Source organism: Paroedura picta, chromosome 12 (genome assembly GCF_049243985.1).
Source record: "Paroedura picta isolate Pp20150507F chromosome 12, Ppicta_v3.0, whole genome shotgun sequence".
Classification (NCBI taxonomy): Eukaryota; Metazoa; Chordata; class Lepidosauria; order Squamata; family Gekkonidae; genus Paroedura; species Paroedura picta.
In genome coordinates this window covers 29,989,693-30,007,998 of record NC_135380.1, presented here as the reverse complement: position 1 = coordinate 30,007,998, position 18,306 = coordinate 29,989,693, and the positions used below count along the sequence as shown (strand labels likewise).

The window sequence follows — 18,306 nt, the reverse complement described above, 5'->3', positions numbered from 1 at the left end:
GGGAAAACAGAGGGCAGGTAACTGAAGTGGAAAATCCAGTCAGCAGATCAAGTGTCCATCATCTCAGCTACTGTGACATTGGCAATAAAATCTGGATTTCTGGGAATGTTGTGATTTTCCTGCATGAGCACAAATAGAATCCTGGGGAAGCTTCTTGACTCTTAGGAACTCTTATGGGTCATAGTTTACTGATAACGGTCCTGTGCAGGTCTTAGAGTCAGTTTCCAGTTGTGAGAAAAGATTTCATCTAAAAGGGACAGTATCGAATTGAGACTGAGACAACATCACAAAACTGTTGGCAATCACAACACATTGTGGGAACCTGCAAGGACTTGCCGGAGGCATCTCATTTCCTCTTCCTCCCACTATTTCCTCATTTCCTTTCCTGAAAGACCCCATAGCTTCTCCCCTTCTCCTGCTTCCTTCTTTCCTTTTAGGACTGCTTATCTGGAGAGCTCTTGGAATCACAAAGGGTCTCTTAACTACAGAGATCAGTTGCCCTTTGTGTTGCCAGCTCCACATTGAGAAATCCTTGATGATTTGGGGATGAAGTCATAGGAGGGTGAGGCTTGGGGAAGAAAGCAACCATAGCAGGGAAGTATGCCATAGAATCCACTCTCCAAAGGAATCATTTTCTCCAGCGGAACTGATTTCTGTTATATGGAGAGACTTGTCTTGGAAGCGATTTATGCAAATAGGATCTTGGGGTCTTCTAAACATGAGTCAGAGGTGTAACTCAGTGGCTAAATAGGCAAATGGGATTTGGGACTGTATCAAAAGAAGTATATTGTCCAGATCATATAACTAAGATGATGGTACCACTTTACTCTGCTTTGGTTAGATCTCATTTTGTGTTCAGTTTTGCATACCACAATTGAAGAAGGATCAAAGCAAACTGGAGCATGTCCAGAGGAAGGCAACAAAGATGCTGAGGGGTTTGGAGACCAAGTTATATGAGAGAAGGTTCAGGGACCCTGATCTGTTTAGCCTGGAGAGAAAGTACGGAATGGGACAATTTGCTCTACGTGAGAACTTGCGAGGCACAGGATAGGAGGGGGGAATTATTTTTTTTTTAATATTTGTATTTAAAGGCTGCTCCTATTGAACCAGTCATCTCCAGGTGGCTTTCAACAATATATAATAAAACCATATGGGTATTAATACAATAAAAACATTAAATGCATTAAAACATTAGAGAGGTGCTGTAATTTTCTAGAGGATTCTAACAGGGATGGGTTCAGATTGGGTCACTGTAATTGGCTGACTCAGGTAGGCTGGAAACTAGAACTGGCCTAAGAATGTAGAGACCAAAGGCTATCTTGGATTTTGACAAACTGAAGGCCTACAATTAAGGACTGCTGTCAGCAATACAGAAAGCTGCTTGAGCTAAGGTCTGCACTTGCATGAAAGTCAGGTTGTGTCATCTGATGCAATATCTATTGTATCAGGCAGTTAAGTTAGCATTGTTTTTTTTCTGTGCCACTTGATTTTAGAGAACAGTGTTGTCTGTTAATATATTTATAAACAGGTATTTTCTAAATTTTCTTCTAATAAACTTTATAGATATTTCATAAGGGTCTATTATTCGTGCACACTCACCCATGGGGTACAGTTTTAGATTCCTTGATACTTCTCTAACAATATTACAGTTGCCCACATAAAAGACATAAACAACAAGCACTAGAAAAATAGCCTTCAACTGGTATTCATTCAGTGGTGCTTATAAGCTTTCAGGCTGTCATTACTCAAGAAGGTGGGCAAGACTGTCACATTTGTGAAAACTTAACAGTAAGGAATGGATGAATGAACAGGGGTCAAAATAAAAAGCTAACCTTTGTGTCATGCAATATTCTACAAAGGCACACAGAAAACAGAGCTGGATCTTTGGATATTTTTATTTGGTTGGGTAAAAAGAAGCCATGAAATCGAGTCAGGAAATCCCATCAGAAGATGGGGGCAGGTTTTAGTGCCAATCATCTAGACTGCTAAGACTCTGGCAGCAAATTCTGGGCTCCTAGGGATATTCTGGTGTTCCTGCAGAAGAATAAATGGAATTTGGAGGAGACTTCTTAACTCTGAGGAACTCAAACAAGAATGGGCCATATTTCACTGTTAAAAGTCTTGGGATCAGTTTCCCATGCTGAGAACAGATTTTATTTGCCAGGGATGGTGAAGAATTATGCTTGAGACATCAAACTGCTATTGCCAATCACAACAGATAATGAAGTATGAGCAAGAGCCCCATATGTGTTGTATCCCAAAGTTTTCACCATTTAAAGAACTGCAAAATGGAGAGGGTCACAGTTGCAATTGGAAAATTTCCTACTCTTCAACTTTCTCATGGAGATCCAGGAGCAGTATGAGCAATTACCTAAAAGCAGTGGGTTGAAATTAGTGCTCCACTCATACAAGGATCATGGATTTTCCATTCTTTCCCTCCCTCACCTTAAAATGTCCCTTCCAACCCCAGGAAAGTTGATTTCCAAAGAAGTAGGTCATGAATTCATTTCCTTCTCTTTCTCTGTTCACCTGACAATGGAAGAAGGATCCCTAGAGAAATAAGCACACAAAGCTGTATTATGCTGAATTTTCAGTGTTTTCTCAGCTTCAATCTTTATCTGACTGTTGGTAGCTCTCCATGGTCCTGAAAGAGGTCTTCTCGTGACTTATCCACTCCTTTCAAGTGAAGATTGCAGCCACTGAACCTAGGACTTTCTGCATGCAATGCTGCTGGTCTACCACTGAGCTATGCCCCCTGTAGGACTATGGCGTTAAGGGGGAAGTGAAAAGATATCTGACCATCAGCATCTTCCCCTGAATACAGTCAGGTTTTTGTTTTGTTTGTTTTAATAAACTGAAGTCTTTAAGTTCCTGGGAAGCTTACCAGGGCTTCTCCAGGAGAAGATATCTAATAGCAGATGAGCTTCCCTGAAAGATAACTGGAAGAGGACAGCTGATTGTCCCTGCAAAGGGACCCCAAAGGAGTAATAGTTGTGTTCTAGGAAGAGTCCATTGGGATTCTGGTTACAGGGAGGTAAAAGTGACTTTCTCCCTCAGGAAACAAGTTTTGACAGACAGGGCTTTGACTTGCAGATAAACTGGAGTTTAGTGTAATCTTTCTATGGCAAATGTGCAAAGGTTCTTTGACAGGTAAATCATTGTAGACTCCTTGAACCCAAAGAAGAGGTTGTCTGAAAACAGAAAGTGTGGAAGCTTACACTAATTATTGATTGATAATTTACAATGTCCTTAATTGTAATTGTTGTTAAGCAGTTCAGTAGTGAAATCTGTCAAGAAAAATACTGTGGTTTAAGATATGTTGAGTACATAAGATGCAATATTTTCCAAAAGGCTACTATGATTCAAGCTTTCTCCTTGGCATAGCATTTAGCTTTGTTTCTACAGAAAAGGTGATCCAATCCAGTTGGTGCCATTCTTCAGTTCAAGTAGGATGGTGTCCTTGGATCTTCTAACTTCTGGTGTGTCTTCTACATCTATGGCTCACTCAGCTGCCCACCCAAGGAAACACCCTTTGAGTGCCTTTATTTTACCTACCTTGATTCTCAAATTGGACACAAATCTGTAGAAGGAAAGAGATCAAGTCATAATAGCAGAATGTGGAATTAGGCATGGGCTGGGGTGAGACCCCAAAAGGCTATCAACATTTTTACCCACCATTGAATCTAAGTTTTTAACAACCACTCAGTCTACCATTTATCTGCTATGAGTGAAATGTTTCTCATGATTTTTGGAGGTTATCCTGCAGTTGAAGTCAGTTTTGGTTCATCTTGTTCCATGAATTAACTATTAACACAGTTTAAGATGCACAAAAAATATGTCCTTGTGAGGTCTTATGAACCATCTAACACAGGATCCTGAGCAGTATGGAGAGGGTGGAGAAAGAGACATTGATGTCCCAAGCCCAGAAGCCAAGGTCCCCCTGCCATATGAAGGCTGGGTGACATCAGGTCAGGATTTCAATAGCTGAAGGGAAGTCATCTTGGAAGGAAGGATTGGAACTGGAATGTCTGAAATACAGGAAGCAGAAGAACAAACCTTCCTACTTCTAGCCAGGCTAGTCAATCACAGGAGCTAATGTTGCATAGGCCTGTTTGTTTTACTCTTGAGGAAGGCAGCAAGGTACTCATGATTTTATGGTAGCTTTTCCCACTCCAATCCTGTCTTTTCATTGCCACATTCTCTGCAATGCTACATTGCAACCAAAGAAAACAACATTCTTCCAAACTTTTTATCTTTCCATCATAGCAAAGGTGCTTCAAGCCTTTGCGAATTTGAGCTAACCTTTTATCGAACAAGACAATTTGTTTTAGAAGACCCAACTCCAGTCACCCTTTGGAAGGGCTGAGAAAGCCTAATCTTAGATCACTGTTCTTTAGAATTCCCCTCCCAGCATGCAATAAATCCCACAGGGCAGCTGTTCTTACCCATTCTGTCTAGGATTTGGATCTGGTAGTCTTTGAATCCCATTGACTCGGCAAGATTCCTGTAATTTTGTTTCTCTCGGGCTATTCCTTCTGGTTTCCTGGCTTGAAGTATAAAATAGAAATTACATCCAAAATAATGATACTGGGGGATGAAGAGAGACAATTTGGATTCAGATTTTGGAATTTGTTCAAAATGTGCACTTTGCTGCCATGTAAAAAGTATTGATAATGAGAGATGTTGTGATTGACTCTGTCTATTCACTCCTCTTATTTAGTCAAGTTTATTTACTTGCTGGTTTGTTTGAAATACCCACTGGCAGAGAGGTTGAGCACCCCTGTGAGGATGGAGCACCCCTGTGAAGCACCCCTTCAATCACTGTGGTGAATGGTCATTGGTAGACCCCCTCCTCCGTGCTTATGTCTACCCCTTTTTAAAAAATAAGTTTTATTATTTTTACTATACACAGTATACAAGAAACACACCAGAAAAACAGAATAAAACTTCCCTGCAGCTGTTTGATTTTGAAACAGAGCCCCAGAACATCTCATGCATGGGGGAGGGGTTCTTTAGATAATTAGGTTCTTGTTGATTTTCATTATATTGTGAGCCGCCACAAGCCAGCTTGTCTGGGAGTGGCAGGATAGAAGTCTAATAATAATTTTTTTAAAAATTTAAAAAGTGAATAGCAAAGGAGTTTTGTAGAACTTATGCAGGAAAGAGACCTGTGTAATTCTGACAGTGGTTAATAAGCCAATCCATAAGCCACCCATCTGTCACCCTTCTGAGTTATCTGGATGAAGACTGTAGGGTTTCCCCCCTGAGTTTTAGCAGGTATATCCACATTCTTGAGCCCCCACCCTACCGTCCAAGGCATCCATCTCTAGGAAATGTCCTGTGTAGATGCCCCATTGTTCTTCCTTGATTGGCCTTGAGGAACACAGTCACCCACCATCGTCCAGAACACTTACTGTAGAGATGCAGAGCTGCAGCATTCTGCATTTCAACATGAAGAATGTAGTAACTCTCATAATTGGTCTCCACTATACGTAGGATGCTGGTCCCGTCTTCAACACACAGAAACAGAAAATGTATGTTAGACGTGGATTTCTCCCCATGGACTTTTTGACACTGGTACAGAATTATCAGATTACAACTAGGCCCCCATGCTGGATGCCTGAGACACTCTATGCTCTTCCAAGAGGGAAGGCCCTGGGTCACACTGATCCCCCTTCCCTGGCAGGATATTTCAAGTGGTATCATCCTGAGGGAGGGAGACAGGCAGACAAGATGGCTCAGGAGAATCCCAGGCACCTTGTATTAGATGCGGCTAGGGTAAGGGGTAAGAGTCACCATCTCCTCCCGGAAACCATTCTCAACATTAACAGAGCAATTAATAGGGCCACACAATTGCAAGTGGGACGTTGCCCATTTTTTGTCCATCCATCAAGACAAGGAACAATGTGCCATTGGATCACAGAGTACATCAGGCTTATGGTGAGTTAATATCTGCTTTGTTTTAAAATATACCAGTGGAGGCAATCCACAAGGCACAAGATCTGCTCTCTTAAATGAGATCCCTCAAAGAGGGATGTTCTTTTCATTTAACAGAATAGACAACAGCTTCTCCAAGCTCAGATAACAACCTGATCAAGAGGGCTGTGTGGGAATAGTAGCCATTCCTGATAATGAAACACCTACAGCCATTAAATGTTGTTCTGTCAACAGCGCACATACTCCATTGATAGACAGTACTCAGCAATCTCCTGACAATACATGCTTTTTAGTGCCACCAGGTTTCATTAAAGAAGGAAACCTGTGCTCTTGAGCAGCGGTCCGCAACCTTTTGGCTGCCGCAGACCGCTGCTCCGGAGTGGGGGGAGAGGACGGCCTGGGGGCCTGCGCACGCGCGGCAGCCCCAGTGCAAATGCGCATGCGCGGATTGCTGCGCACGTGCGTTTGCGCCCGGCAGGGGAGCAAACGTGCGTGCGCGGCAGTCCGCACATGCACGTTTGCGCCGCTGCCATGCCGGTGGCCGCGGCTCCCCCTCATGGCCCCTCCGGGCCACGAGCAAATCGGCCGCCAAAGTGGCCAATTAGCTTGCGGCTCGGCAAGCTTCTCTTCCCCCCCCCTCCTGAAACAAGAAGCTAGCCGCTTTGGCGGCCGATTTGCTCGCGGCCTGGCAAGCTTCTCGCTTCGGGGGGGAGGGAAGAAGGAGCCGTGGCCTGGCGCCAAGGCCTTCGCGGCCCAGCACCGGGCCGCGGCCCACAGGTTGGGGACCACTGCTCTAGAGAGGCAGTTTGGTGTGGTGGTTAGGAGTGCAGACTTCTAATCTGGCGAGCCAGTTTCAATTCTGCACTCCCCCACATGCAGCCAGCTGGGTGACCTTGGGCTTGCCACAGCACTGATCTGACCAAGCTGTTCTGACCGAGCAGTAATGTCAGAGGTCACTCAATCTCACCCACCTTACCCAGGGTGTCTGTTGTGGGGAGAGGAAAGGGAAGGTGAATATAAGCCACTTTGAGACTCCTTCGGATAGAGAAAAGCAGCATATAAGAACCAACTCTTCTTCTTCTTGTTCATCTAGGAATAATCAGTTTGTGAATCTATTGTTTTTGTACAACTGAAGGAATGAGAGGGATTGAAGTGATATGGTTCCTCATGGCATTTGCACACAATTTTCTTTTATCTCTATGTTCTCACTTGTCAAACAAGCTTGGGAAATACAGACTTCCAGACCTGTTGATCAGAAGCAAAATATCTACCTGTCAAATTTGATCATACTTACAAGGAGATAAGAATTTACCAGGCTCATCCGTGTGAGGAAAAACAACATCACGCGTCCCACATATTCCATTTCTGGAAGAAAGGAAAAAAGAAATTGCTTCCATGACAAGTTAACTACAAAACCCCAAGTTAACTACAAAACCCCCGAGATACGAGTGTGACAGAATTAAAATGGATTGGACCACAGTTTGTGGCATATGAGAATTTTAGCCTAGGGATGCTGCCAATTTCTTCTAATACTGCTTTGACCATCAGACATCCCATGTTCAATAGTGGCTGGTCAGTCATTTCAATTTGTGCTGAGTATCAGTGAGGAACTAACAGGTTTGCATTGAGTCTCCCCAAACGTTTTTTTTCAATTACATTTATTCCGTCTCCATTTTCTGAATGCCTAATTTTCTGTTTGCATAGAATTGTGTGATGCAGTTTTCTGGGTTGGAGATTGCTGCTTAGCTGACTTACACAGAATGGTTGGTCTTTTGTGAAGGAAGATGATGATCAGAGCAACTCAAGGAACTTACTTCATGTAAGTGTATTTGATAAGTAGATCTCCATTCTCTAAAATCATCACTTCTTGGGCAGATGGGCTGGAAGGAGATGCTTCAGCTTTGTCCAGGGCCATTGCAATGTAAAACCATACACCAGTAATCTAGACAAAAAACTTTGCTGTTACTCTCTAAGCAAGAAATTGCAGAGAATGAAATGACCTACTCCTCAAGTCATCCTGGGAGGTTGTGGCTGCTGGGGGAACAAGAAGTTTATGGTATGTTTGTTAGGAAGTTGGGGCTTTTATCCCATCAATGCATCTTAGAATGCAATGTCTATCTTTCTGAGTGAATATCGTCTTCTGCCTTTCAGTTTGGGTGGAGTGAAAAACAGGCAATAATAGACTATAATAAAAATACAAGGGAGTAGAAGGAGCTGCATATCAGCTCCCGAGTTCCTTGCAAATATTGTAGAGATGCCTCCAACTCCCAACCACAAGATAGCTAGAGGGAAATAGAGATAATTAAGAAACACAACTGCCATGTTGATCGATTTACTTGTCATATTGATCAATTAAAAACTTTGCCATAAAGAAGGAAACCAAAATAACTGTCTGCAAGGCCAGCCATTCACTCCTCTTGGAAGTAGAAAATATGTTATTAACGTATCACATAAAATAATGCATTTTGATGTCTAAGAAAATGTTTTAAAAAGAATTTCAAGAAAATTAAATTGGGGGGAAGCTAGTGTAAAAAATCATAGTGATATGGAAATTCATGCAGATTCTGATTCTTGCATACTAATCAGAACCAGTGTTGCTTCACTTACAAGATGATATGAGATTGGGCCAGCCTGGACCATCCAGGTCAGGGCCTACTAGAAGTAGTACATTGCAAATCAGACTCTCTGGAATGGGACTCCCTCTAATGTTCTGCCCCAACATACATACATACATACATACATACATACACACACACACACACACACACACACACACACACACACACACACACACACATATACATATATATATATATATATATGTTATTCCAAGATATATGTCCAAACATATATCTTGGAATGCTGGGCCTTGTAACTACACCCTTTTCTTTTGCTGAAACCCAGGTATATGTTTAAAAATATTGTGAAGTACACTGTGCCTCATGAAAACTGCCACAATGAGTTCAGAAGTCTCTGTACCTCTCTGCTGTTTTGGTTGCAACACTCCAGTACAACCATCTCTCTAGAATTGGCCTGTAAATGAATTGAATCGATTAATTCCTCTGGCAGAGATGCTCAGGCCCACCTCCTGCCTGGGCTTTATATCTGTTTTAAAGATAATTATGCAGTTACCTTCTGGATATTAAAATCCGGCTGAATGGGAATGTCAGCTCCAGCATGAAGCAGGAAGACGGAGGTCAACGCTATGATCAACAGCAATGCAGCCATCCTTGCAACAGTCTTTTCTTTACACTGATGGGGAGATCAATTCAGCAGCCAAACAGGTCTCCTCTCCTTTGTGCAACCTCACTTTATACCCCTCTATCTTCCTAAAGTTCATCTGAGCAAATCCACCCATTCTCCTTGACTCAAGGAAGAAATTCTGAGATAACAGATTTGTTTTCAAAAGTCCTGCTTACTGCATATTCTGGAAACTCTAGAACACTCTGTTCAACCTGCCCTATTCTGGGTCAGATATGTCCCAAAAGGTCTGTTCGTAGGTGTATGCTGGAGGGGGGATGGGTTCAACAACCTGCCTGATCAAAATCTGTTCCTTTTCACATCCACAGGACATTCTGTTCAGTCAAATGCTTTGATCCACTCAGGTTCCCTGCCCACATGGCTTGCTCTAATAAGATGTGGACACAAGGACAATGTGACACTCACCTCAAAAGTTAGCTATTGGATCAAGGTATACCACAGCCCAAAAAGAAAAAGCCTACCATCAGCAGATACTTTGATTTCTTTGAGCAGTCACTTGTTCCTCTGAAGACTGGCGCTTTGTGGCTCCATTTTCCATCTCCTTGACTGTCCTTGCACACTCTGTGGCTGAGTGAGGTTATTGGTGTCAACCCACATTATTCATTTGTACCATATTTACAATACTGCCCTGTCTGATGTCACATTCTATTGTCCTAAAAAAAAAAGAAATTAGTTGTCCCATTTTCTTGCTGCATAATGCTTACTTAGTTGTGGTCGACCTCAAGTTGTGGGTACCCGGCTGCTTGGCAAAATGCTGTATTTGGAGTCACTGGTAGTTGCTCCAGAGGAATACTTGTACTCTTGGGCCCACTCCGCACATGTTGAATAATGCACTTTTAATGTCCGTTTGCAGCTGGGTCTTCTGATGCAACAGGGAAACTTCTAAAGTCTATCGAATGTGTGATATCCAAAATGTGCTGAATGAGCCTCGGTGTGACTGATGGATGAAAAGGCAGTTTTCTGAATGGCTTATAACTCATGAAGCAAAGCACCATGTAACATGAAGAACTGACATTTGGTTTTGTAGTTTCAAAGGTATTACTGTAGGGCAGGGGTTGTCAACCTGTGGTCCTCCAGATGTTCATGGACTACAATTTCCATGAGCCCCTGTCAGCAAACGCTGGCAGGGGCTCATGGGAATTGTAGTCCATGGACATCTGGAGGACCACAGGTTGACTACCCATACTGTAGGGAATGACTGGCCTTGAGATGATTTCTCTGTTTTTCAGTCCTCTAATTAAAACTAATCAAATGTGCTTCATAGCATCTGAAGTATCTGCCTCGAGCAGTTAGAGATTATTAGGTGCTATAGGATGTCAATTGAATAAGTAGAAGAATTGGCTCTTATATACCGCTTTTCTCTACCCCAAGGAGTCTTAAATTAGCTTACAATTGCCTTCCCTCTCCTCTCCCAACCACAGATATCCTGTGAGGAAAGTGGGGCTATGAGGTAGGTGGGGCTTTGTCACACTGTTTGTCTCACCACACCACTCCTGGTATGACAGCAACCTTTTCTGACCTAATTGTGGTTTTTCCCATTCATTGTCACCATTTTCCTGGATCCCTTCTTCCTTACCACAAATTGTGGCTCTGTTGGAGAGTTCCTGTAGAACTATCAGGAGGAAACTTGTTGTGAGAGAGGTCCAAAGATAGTTCCTGATGGACTGTAGAACCTGTGGGTGTCTGGTCCATCATTAGGAGCTTCAGAGAACCCCTTGGATGGAGGAAGAAGAGTGCACAAGCACAGGACATCCTCCCTGATCAAAGGTTTTGGTCTACCCAAGTGAAACCAAGGCCCATAAGAATGGATGATCCGTAAATCACATTCCTTTCTACTAGTCCTCTAGATAATGCCAATATTTGTATTTATATGCTGCCCCTATTGAACGAGTCATCTCCAAGTGGCTTTCAACAATATATAATAAAGCCATATGGATATTAATACAATAAAAACATTAAATGCATTAAACATTAGAGAGGTGCTGTAATTTTCTAGAGGATTCTAACAGGGATGGGTTCGGATTGGGTCACTGTCCTTGGCTGACTCAGGCAGGCTGGAAACTAGAACTGGCCTAAGAATGTAGAGACCAAAGGCTATCTTAGATTTTGAAGAAAGGAAGGCCTACATTTAGGCCTTGTCGGCAATGTAGAAAGCTGCTTGTGCTAAGGTATGCACTTGCATGAAAGTAAGGTTGTGCCATGTGATGCAATATTTATTGTATCAGGTAGTTAAGGTAGCATTGTTCCCCCCCCCCCGTGGCAGTACCCTGTAGGTACTTGCAACCACAGGCCTCTTTTCATCTTCAAGGCCAAAGTATGGAATGGAATTCATGAGAATTGGTAAGGCACAGGATAGGAGGGGAGAATTCATTTTATTTTTTTAAATATTTGTGGCTTTCAAAAATATATAATCAAACCATGTGGGCATTAATACAATAAAAACATCAAATGCATTAAAACATTAGAGAGGTGCTGTGATTTTCTAAAAGATTCTCACACAGATGGGTTCGGATTGGGTCACTGTTATTGGCTGACTCAGGTTGACTGGAAACTAGAACTAGCCTAAGAATGTAGAGAACAAAGGCTATCTTGGATTTTGAAGCTTTCAGGCTGTCATTAGGAAGGTACGCAAGTCTGTCACATTTGTGAAGACTTAAGAATAAGGAATGGATGAATGAACAGGGGTCAAAATAAAAAGCTAACCTTTGTGTCATGCAATATTCTACAAAGGCACACAGAAAACAGAGCTGGGGAAGAATCTTTGGATCTTTTTATTTGGTTGGGTAAAAAGAAGCCAGGAAATCGAGTCAGGAAATCACATCAGAAGATGGGGGCAGGTTTCAGTGCCAATCATCTAGACTGCTAAGGCTCTGGCAGCAAATTCTGGACTCCTGGGAATATTCTGGTGTTCCTGCAGAAGAATCCCTAGAGAAGGAAGAAGAATCCCTAGAGAAATAAACACATGAAGCTGTCTTATGCTGAATTTTCAGTGTTTTAAAGGAGTTTTCAGCGTCAGTTTTTATCTATTGTGACTGTTGGTAGCTCTCCATGGTCCTGAAAGAGGTCTTCTCATGACTTATCCACTCCTTTCAAGTCAAGACTGCACCCACTGAACCTAGGACTTTCTGCGTGCAAAGCTGCTGGTCTACCACTGAGCTATGCCCCCTGTAAGACTATGGCGTTAAGGGGGAAGTGAAAAGATATCTGACCATCAGCATCTTCCCCTGAATACAGTCAAGTTCTTGTTTTGTTTGTTTTAACAAACTGAAATCTTTAGGTTCCTGGGAAGCTTAGCATGGGCTCCCTGAAAGATAACTGGAACAGGACAGCCAATTGTCCCTGCAATGAACAGCTGCAAAGGAGTAACAGCTGTCTTCTAGGAAGAGTCGATTGATATTCTGGTTACAGAGGGGTAAAGGTAACTTTCTTCTTCAGGAAACAAGTTTTGACAGACAGGGCGTTGACTTGCTGATAAACAGGAGTTTAGTGTAATCTTTCTATGGCAAATCTACAAAGGTTCTTTGACAGGTAAATCATTTTAGACTCCTTGAACCCAAAGAAGAGGTTGTCTGAAAATAGAAAGTGTGAAACCTGGAGAATTGTTAGTTCCAAATTTTGACCCTCTAATTATTGATTGATAATTTACAATGTTCATAATTGTAACTGTTGTTAAGCAGTTTGTAGTGAAATCTGTCAAGGAAAAATACTATGGTTTAAGATATGCTGAGTACATAAGATGCAATATTTTCCAAAACGCTACTATGATTCAAAGGGCTCCCCATCTTTCTCCTTGGCATAGCATTCAGCTTTGTCTCCACAGAAGAGGTGATCCAATCCAGTTGGTGCCATTTTGCAGTTCAAGTAGGATGGTGTCCTTGGATCTTCTAACTTCTGGTGTGACTTCTAGGTGCATGGCCCTCTCAGCTGCCCACCCAAGGAAAAAACCCTTTGAGTGCCTTGATTGTACCTACCTTGATTCTCAAACTGGGCACAAATCTGTGGAAGGAAAGAGATCAGGTCATAATAGCAGAATGTGAAATTAGGCATGGGCTGGGGTGAGACCCCAAAAGGCTATCAACGTTTTTACCCACCATTGCATCTAAGTTTTTAACAACCACTCAGTCTATGGAAATTAGATGTGGGAACCATTTATCTGCTATGAGTGAAATGTTTCTCATGATCTTTCCATGAATCTATTAACACAGTTTAAGATGCACAAAAATATGCCCTTGGGAGGTCTTATGAACCATCTAACACAGGATCCTGAGCAGTATGGAGAGGGTGGAGAAAGAGACATTGATGTCCCAAGCCCAGAAGCCAAGGTCCCCCTGCCATATGAGGGCCAGGTGAGGTCAGGCCATGATTTTAAACAGCTGAAGGGAAGTCATCTTGGAAGGAAGGAGAGGAACTGGAGTGTCTGAAATACTCCAGAAGAACAAACCTTTCTATTTCTATCCAGGCCAGTCAATCACAGGAGCTAATGTTGCATAGCCCTGTTTGTTTTACTCCTGAGGAAGGCAGCAAGGCCACCGTACTCATGATTTTATGGTAGCTTTTCCCACTCCAATCCTGTCTTTTCATTGCCACTTTCTCTGCAATGCTACATTGCAACCAAAGAAAACAATATTCTTCCAAACTTCTTATCTTTCCATCATAGCAAAGGTCCTTCAAGCCTTTGTGAATTTGAGCTAACCTTTTCTCGAACAAGACAATTTGTTTTAGAAGACCCAACTCCAGTCACCCTTTGGAAGGGCTGAGAAAGCCTAATCTTAGATCACTGTTCTTTAGAATTCCCCTCCCAGCATGCAATAAATCCCACAGGCCAGCTGTTCTTACCTGTTCTGCTTAGGGTTTGGATATGGCGGCCTTTGAATCCCATTGACTTGGCACGAGTCTTGTATTTTTTTCTCTCTTGGGCTATTCCTTTTGGTTTCCTGGCTTGAAATATAAATATAAATATAAAATGATGATAATGGGGGATGGAGAGAGACAATTTGGATTCAGATTTTGGAATTTGTTCAAAACGTGCACTTTGCTGCCAAGTAAAAAGTATTGACAATGAGAGATGTCGTGATTGACTCTGTCCATTCTCTGTTCTTATTTAATCAAGTTTATTTATTTGCTGGTTTGTTTGAAATACCCACTGGCAGAGAGTTTGAGCATCCCTGTGAAGATGGAGGCTCCCTTCAATCACTGTTGCTAATAGTCATTGGTAGACCCCCTCCTCCATGCTTATGTTAACCCCTTTTTAAAAAATGGTTTATTATAAACATGTAAACAAGAAACACAACAGAAAAATGGAGTAAAAGTTCCTTGCAGCTGTTTGACTTTGAACCAGAGCCCCAGAACATCTCATGCATGGGGGAGGGGTTCTTTAGATAATTAGGTTCTTATTGGTTTTCATCTAAAGTAAAAAGCAAAGGAGATCTGGAGAATTTATGCAGGAAAGACACCTGTGTAATTTTGACATAAGCCAATCCTTACCTCCATCTGCCATCCTTCTGAGATATCTGGATAATGTCTGTGGGTTCCCCCCCCCCTGAGTTTTAGCAGGTATATCCACATTTTTGAGCTCCCACCTAACCAGCCAAGGCATCCATCTCCATGAAACTTCCTGTATAGATGCACAACATTGTTCTTCCTTGATTCACCCTGAGGAACACAGTCACCGGCCATCATCCAGAACACTTACTGTAGAGATGCAGAGCTGCACCTTTCTGCATTTCAATGTGAAGCATGTAGTAACTCTCATAATTGACCTCCACTATACGTAGGGTGTTGGTTTTGTCTTCAATACACAGAAACAGAAAACACATGTTAGTGGTGGATTTTCCCCCATGGATTTTCTTGACACTGGTACAGAATTCTGAGATTACTACTAGGCTGCCATGACGGAGGGCCCTGGACAACACTGATCCCCCTCCCTTTCCAGAGCATGGGAAGGGATATCATCCTGAGGGAGGATGGCAGGGTGGCCCAGGAGAACTTCAAGCTCCTTGTGCTACATGTGCATGGAATCCCAGTCATCATCTCCTCCCCAGAAGCTGGTCTCAAAATTAATTTTAAAATGGCTTGAAAAGCCATTGTTTTTTGTGCAATTGAAGGCATGAGATAGATTGCCTTGGTAGGGTTTATCATGGCATTTACACACAAATTTCTTTTGTCTCTCTGTCCTTTCTTGTCAAACGAGTTTGGGAAATATAGACATTTATTTATTTGTTTGTTTGCTTGTTTATTTGAATTGTATGACCGCTGCTCTCGGAAACCAAGTCGCGGTAGTTTACAATATTTCAATACAAATCAGTACATTAAAACCATCAAACCCCCCCATTGAAAACCCCTTAAACAGTGACTCACTCACAATGATGGTGCTTAAATAAAACTATTGCCACACAGGCCCACTGGATGGGCAGAAGGGAGCAGATGGATAATTGGGCATAGGATGGAACAATGCTGGGGAACCAGGCCAGTTTAATACTGGCCTTCCCCCCCCCCCAGGGGAGAGGGGCCTGATTGTAACTGCTGGGCCACCACCCGGCCTCAGACAAAGGCCACCCGGCCTCAGAGCTCCATTTTGCAGGCCCTGCAGAACTCAGAGAGCTCCAACAGGGCCTGCAGCTCTTCAGGAAGCTCATTCCACCAGGTAGGGGCCAGGACCAAAAAGGCCTGTTGATCAGAAGCAAAATCAAGCATAATATCCACCCTCATTATACTTACCAGAAGATAAGAATTTACCAGGCTGATCAGTGTGAGTAAGAAGAACATCATGTGTCTCACATTTTCCCTCTCTGGAAGAAAGGAAAAGGGTTAATGCTTCTATAACCAGTTAACTGGGAAACTCCAAATGGGGAATGAATTCCTCTCTTCCCCACTTCTGACTCATGAAGCGACAGGGACTGAAATACAAGTGTGACAGAATGAAGAAAGATTTTACCTCAGTTTGTGGCATGTGATAATTAGTGCCTAGGGGTGCTGCCAATTTCTCCTCAAACTGATTCAACTATTGGACATATCATGTTCAAAAGGGGCAATCAGATATGAGCCAGTCAGTCCGTTCAGTTAGTGCTGAGTAGTGGTGGACAACTGACTAATAAGTTTCCATTCCATTTCCCCAGATCTGAGCATGTGCCAATTCAGCAGATAGAATCATCTAGTCCAACCCCCTGCACAATGCAGGAACTCACAAGTACCTGCCCAGCCATGGTAACCCCAATTTCATGCCCAAGTGATCCCTCCACCAATAATGTCAAGCTATTAGCTTTACTAAGAGCAACTTGAAGAAGAAGAAGAAGAAGAAGAAGAAGAAGAAGAAGAAGAAGAAGAAGAAGAAGAAGAAGAAGAAGAAGAAGAAGAAGAAGAAGAAGAAGAAGAAGAAGAAGAAGAAGAAGAAGAAGAAGAAGAAGAAGAAGAAGAAGAAGAAGAAGAAGAGCTGGTTCTTATATGGTGCTTTTTCTCTACCCGAAGGAGTCTCAACGCAACTCAAGAAACTTACTTCTTGGAAGTGTATTTGAAAAGAAGATCTCCATTTGATGAAGGCACCACTACTTGGATAGATGGGGTGGTAGGAGATTCTTCAACTTTGTCCATGACCAATGCAATGTGATACCATTTTCCAGCAATCTAAACCAAATAATTTGCTATTACTCTCTAAGCAAGTGATCCTGTTTGTATTGCAATGAATGACCTATTCCTCAAGTCATCCTGGGCAGTTGTGCCTGCTGGGGGAAACAGAGAATTGTGGTATGTTTGTTAGGAGAGGCTTTTATCCTTTTAATGCCTTAGGAGGGGGGAACAGGCAATAATAGTAAAAATACAAGGAAGCAGAAGGAGATGCATTTTGGTTCCCAAGTTCCTTGCAAATGTTGCAGCAATGCCCCCGACTCCCAGTCACAGGGTAGCTAGGAGAAAATGGGGAGGAGGAGATTCAGCACTGCACCAGCTAGTGTTGCCAACTCTGTTTTTGGAAATTCCTGACAATCTGGAGTTGGCACCAGGGAAGGTCAGGACTGGTGAAGTGAAGGACATCAGCAGTTTTAATATTATTGGGTCCATTGTCCAAAGCTACCATGTCCTCTGGAAGAACTTATCTCTGTGGTCTGGAGGGCAGCCATCATTCCAGGAGATCTTCAGGCTCCACTTGGAGGCTGGCCATCTAGCTCCTAGCTTCATGTGACATCACCATGTTGATACAAAACTCCAGGGTTCATACCAAAGCCTGGGGTTTGACCATAGAGATGCATCCTTAATGTGGTATCCTGATGCAATAAAATCACTACCAGTTTTGTGCATAAGTGACATTGTGCATAAGTGACATTGGGGGCAACATATAATTCTGGTCCTACCCCCATTTCCTTCATAGGGGTGGCATCTAGGCAACCCTAGATACATCTTAATTCAAAATCACTCACAAATCAAATACATTTTGTGATAATTTATATTAATACCACTTACAGTTGCAGAGTCACACAGCAAAATGAGTATCGTGTGGAAGTGGTCTCTCATCTCAATGTTGCTTAGCCTACAAGATCTGATGAGATCGGGCCAGCCTGGACCATCCAGGTCAGGGCTTACTAGAAATAGTACATTGCAACCTGGACTCTCTGGAATGGGATTCCCTCTAATTTTCTGCTACAACATACATATATCTTGGAATGCTGGGCCTTGTAACTATACCCTTTTCTTTTGCTGAAGCCCAGGTATATTCTTTAAAAATATTGTGTAGTATGCTGTGCCTCATGAAAGCTACCATGATGAGTTCAGAAGTCTTTAACAACTCTCTGTGGTTATGGTTGCAACACTCCAGCACAACCATCTCTCTAGAATTGGCCTGTAAATGAATTGAATCGATTAATTCCTCTGGCAGAGATGCTCAGGCCCACCTCCTGCCTGGGCTTTATATCTGCTTTAAAGATCATTATGCAGTTACCTTCTGGATATTAAAATCCGGCTGAATGGGAATGTCAGCTCCAGCATGAAGCAGGAAGATGGAGGTCAACGCTATGATCAATAGCAATGCAGTCATCCTTGCAACAGTCTTTTCTTTACACTGATGGGGAGATCAATTCAGCAGCCAAACAGGTCACCTCTCCTTTGTGCAACCTCACTTTA

The 18,306-nt window shown here is 42.6% G+C and overlaps 2 protein-coding genes across 3 annotated transcripts; both read right to left on the bottom strand.

The window, feature by feature from the left end:
- Positions 1 to 1,879: 1,879 nt before the first annotated feature.
- Positions 1,880 to 7,548, bottom strand: LOC143821893 (prostaglandin-H2 D-isomerase-like). 2 transcript variants are annotated; one of them, XM_077306382.1, is made up of 5 exons: positions 7,232 to 7,528; positions 5,415 to 5,510; positions 4,446 to 4,547; positions 3,556 to 3,580; positions 1,880 to 2,034 (listed from the first exon to the last, which is right to left on the bottom strand). In XM_077306382.1, exons 1-4 carry the CDS (start codon positions 7,332 to 7,334, stop codon positions 3,564 to 3,566), a joined length of 318 nt encoding a protein of 105 aa, XP_077162497.1. In that variant the 5' UTR covers positions 7,335 to 7,528; the 3' UTR covers positions 1,880 to 2,034; positions 3,556 to 3,563. The 2 variants fall into 2 exon arrangements, with proteins under 2 accessions (XP_077162497.1, XP_077162498.1); XM_077306383.1 differs by lacking the exon at positions 1,880 to 2,034 and adding an exon at positions 2,041 to 2,550 and having other exon boundaries at positions 7,232 to 7,548.
- A 4,398-nt stretch (positions 7,549 to 11,946) lies between these two features.
- LOC143821870 (lipocalin-like) lies at positions 11,947 to 18,306 on the bottom strand. Its single transcript, XM_077306342.1, has 7 exons — positions 18,125 to 18,306; positions 16,691 to 16,818; positions 15,916 to 15,986; positions 14,891 to 14,986; positions 14,035 to 14,136; positions 13,170 to 13,194; positions 11,947 to 12,109 (listed from the first exon to the last, which is right to left on the bottom strand). The coding sequence occupies exons 1-6, from the start codon at positions 18,218 to 18,220 to the stop codon at positions 13,178 to 13,180; spliced, it is 510 nt and encodes a 169-aa protein (XP_077162457.1). The 5' UTR covers positions 18,221 to 18,306; the 3' UTR covers positions 11,947 to 12,109; positions 13,170 to 13,177.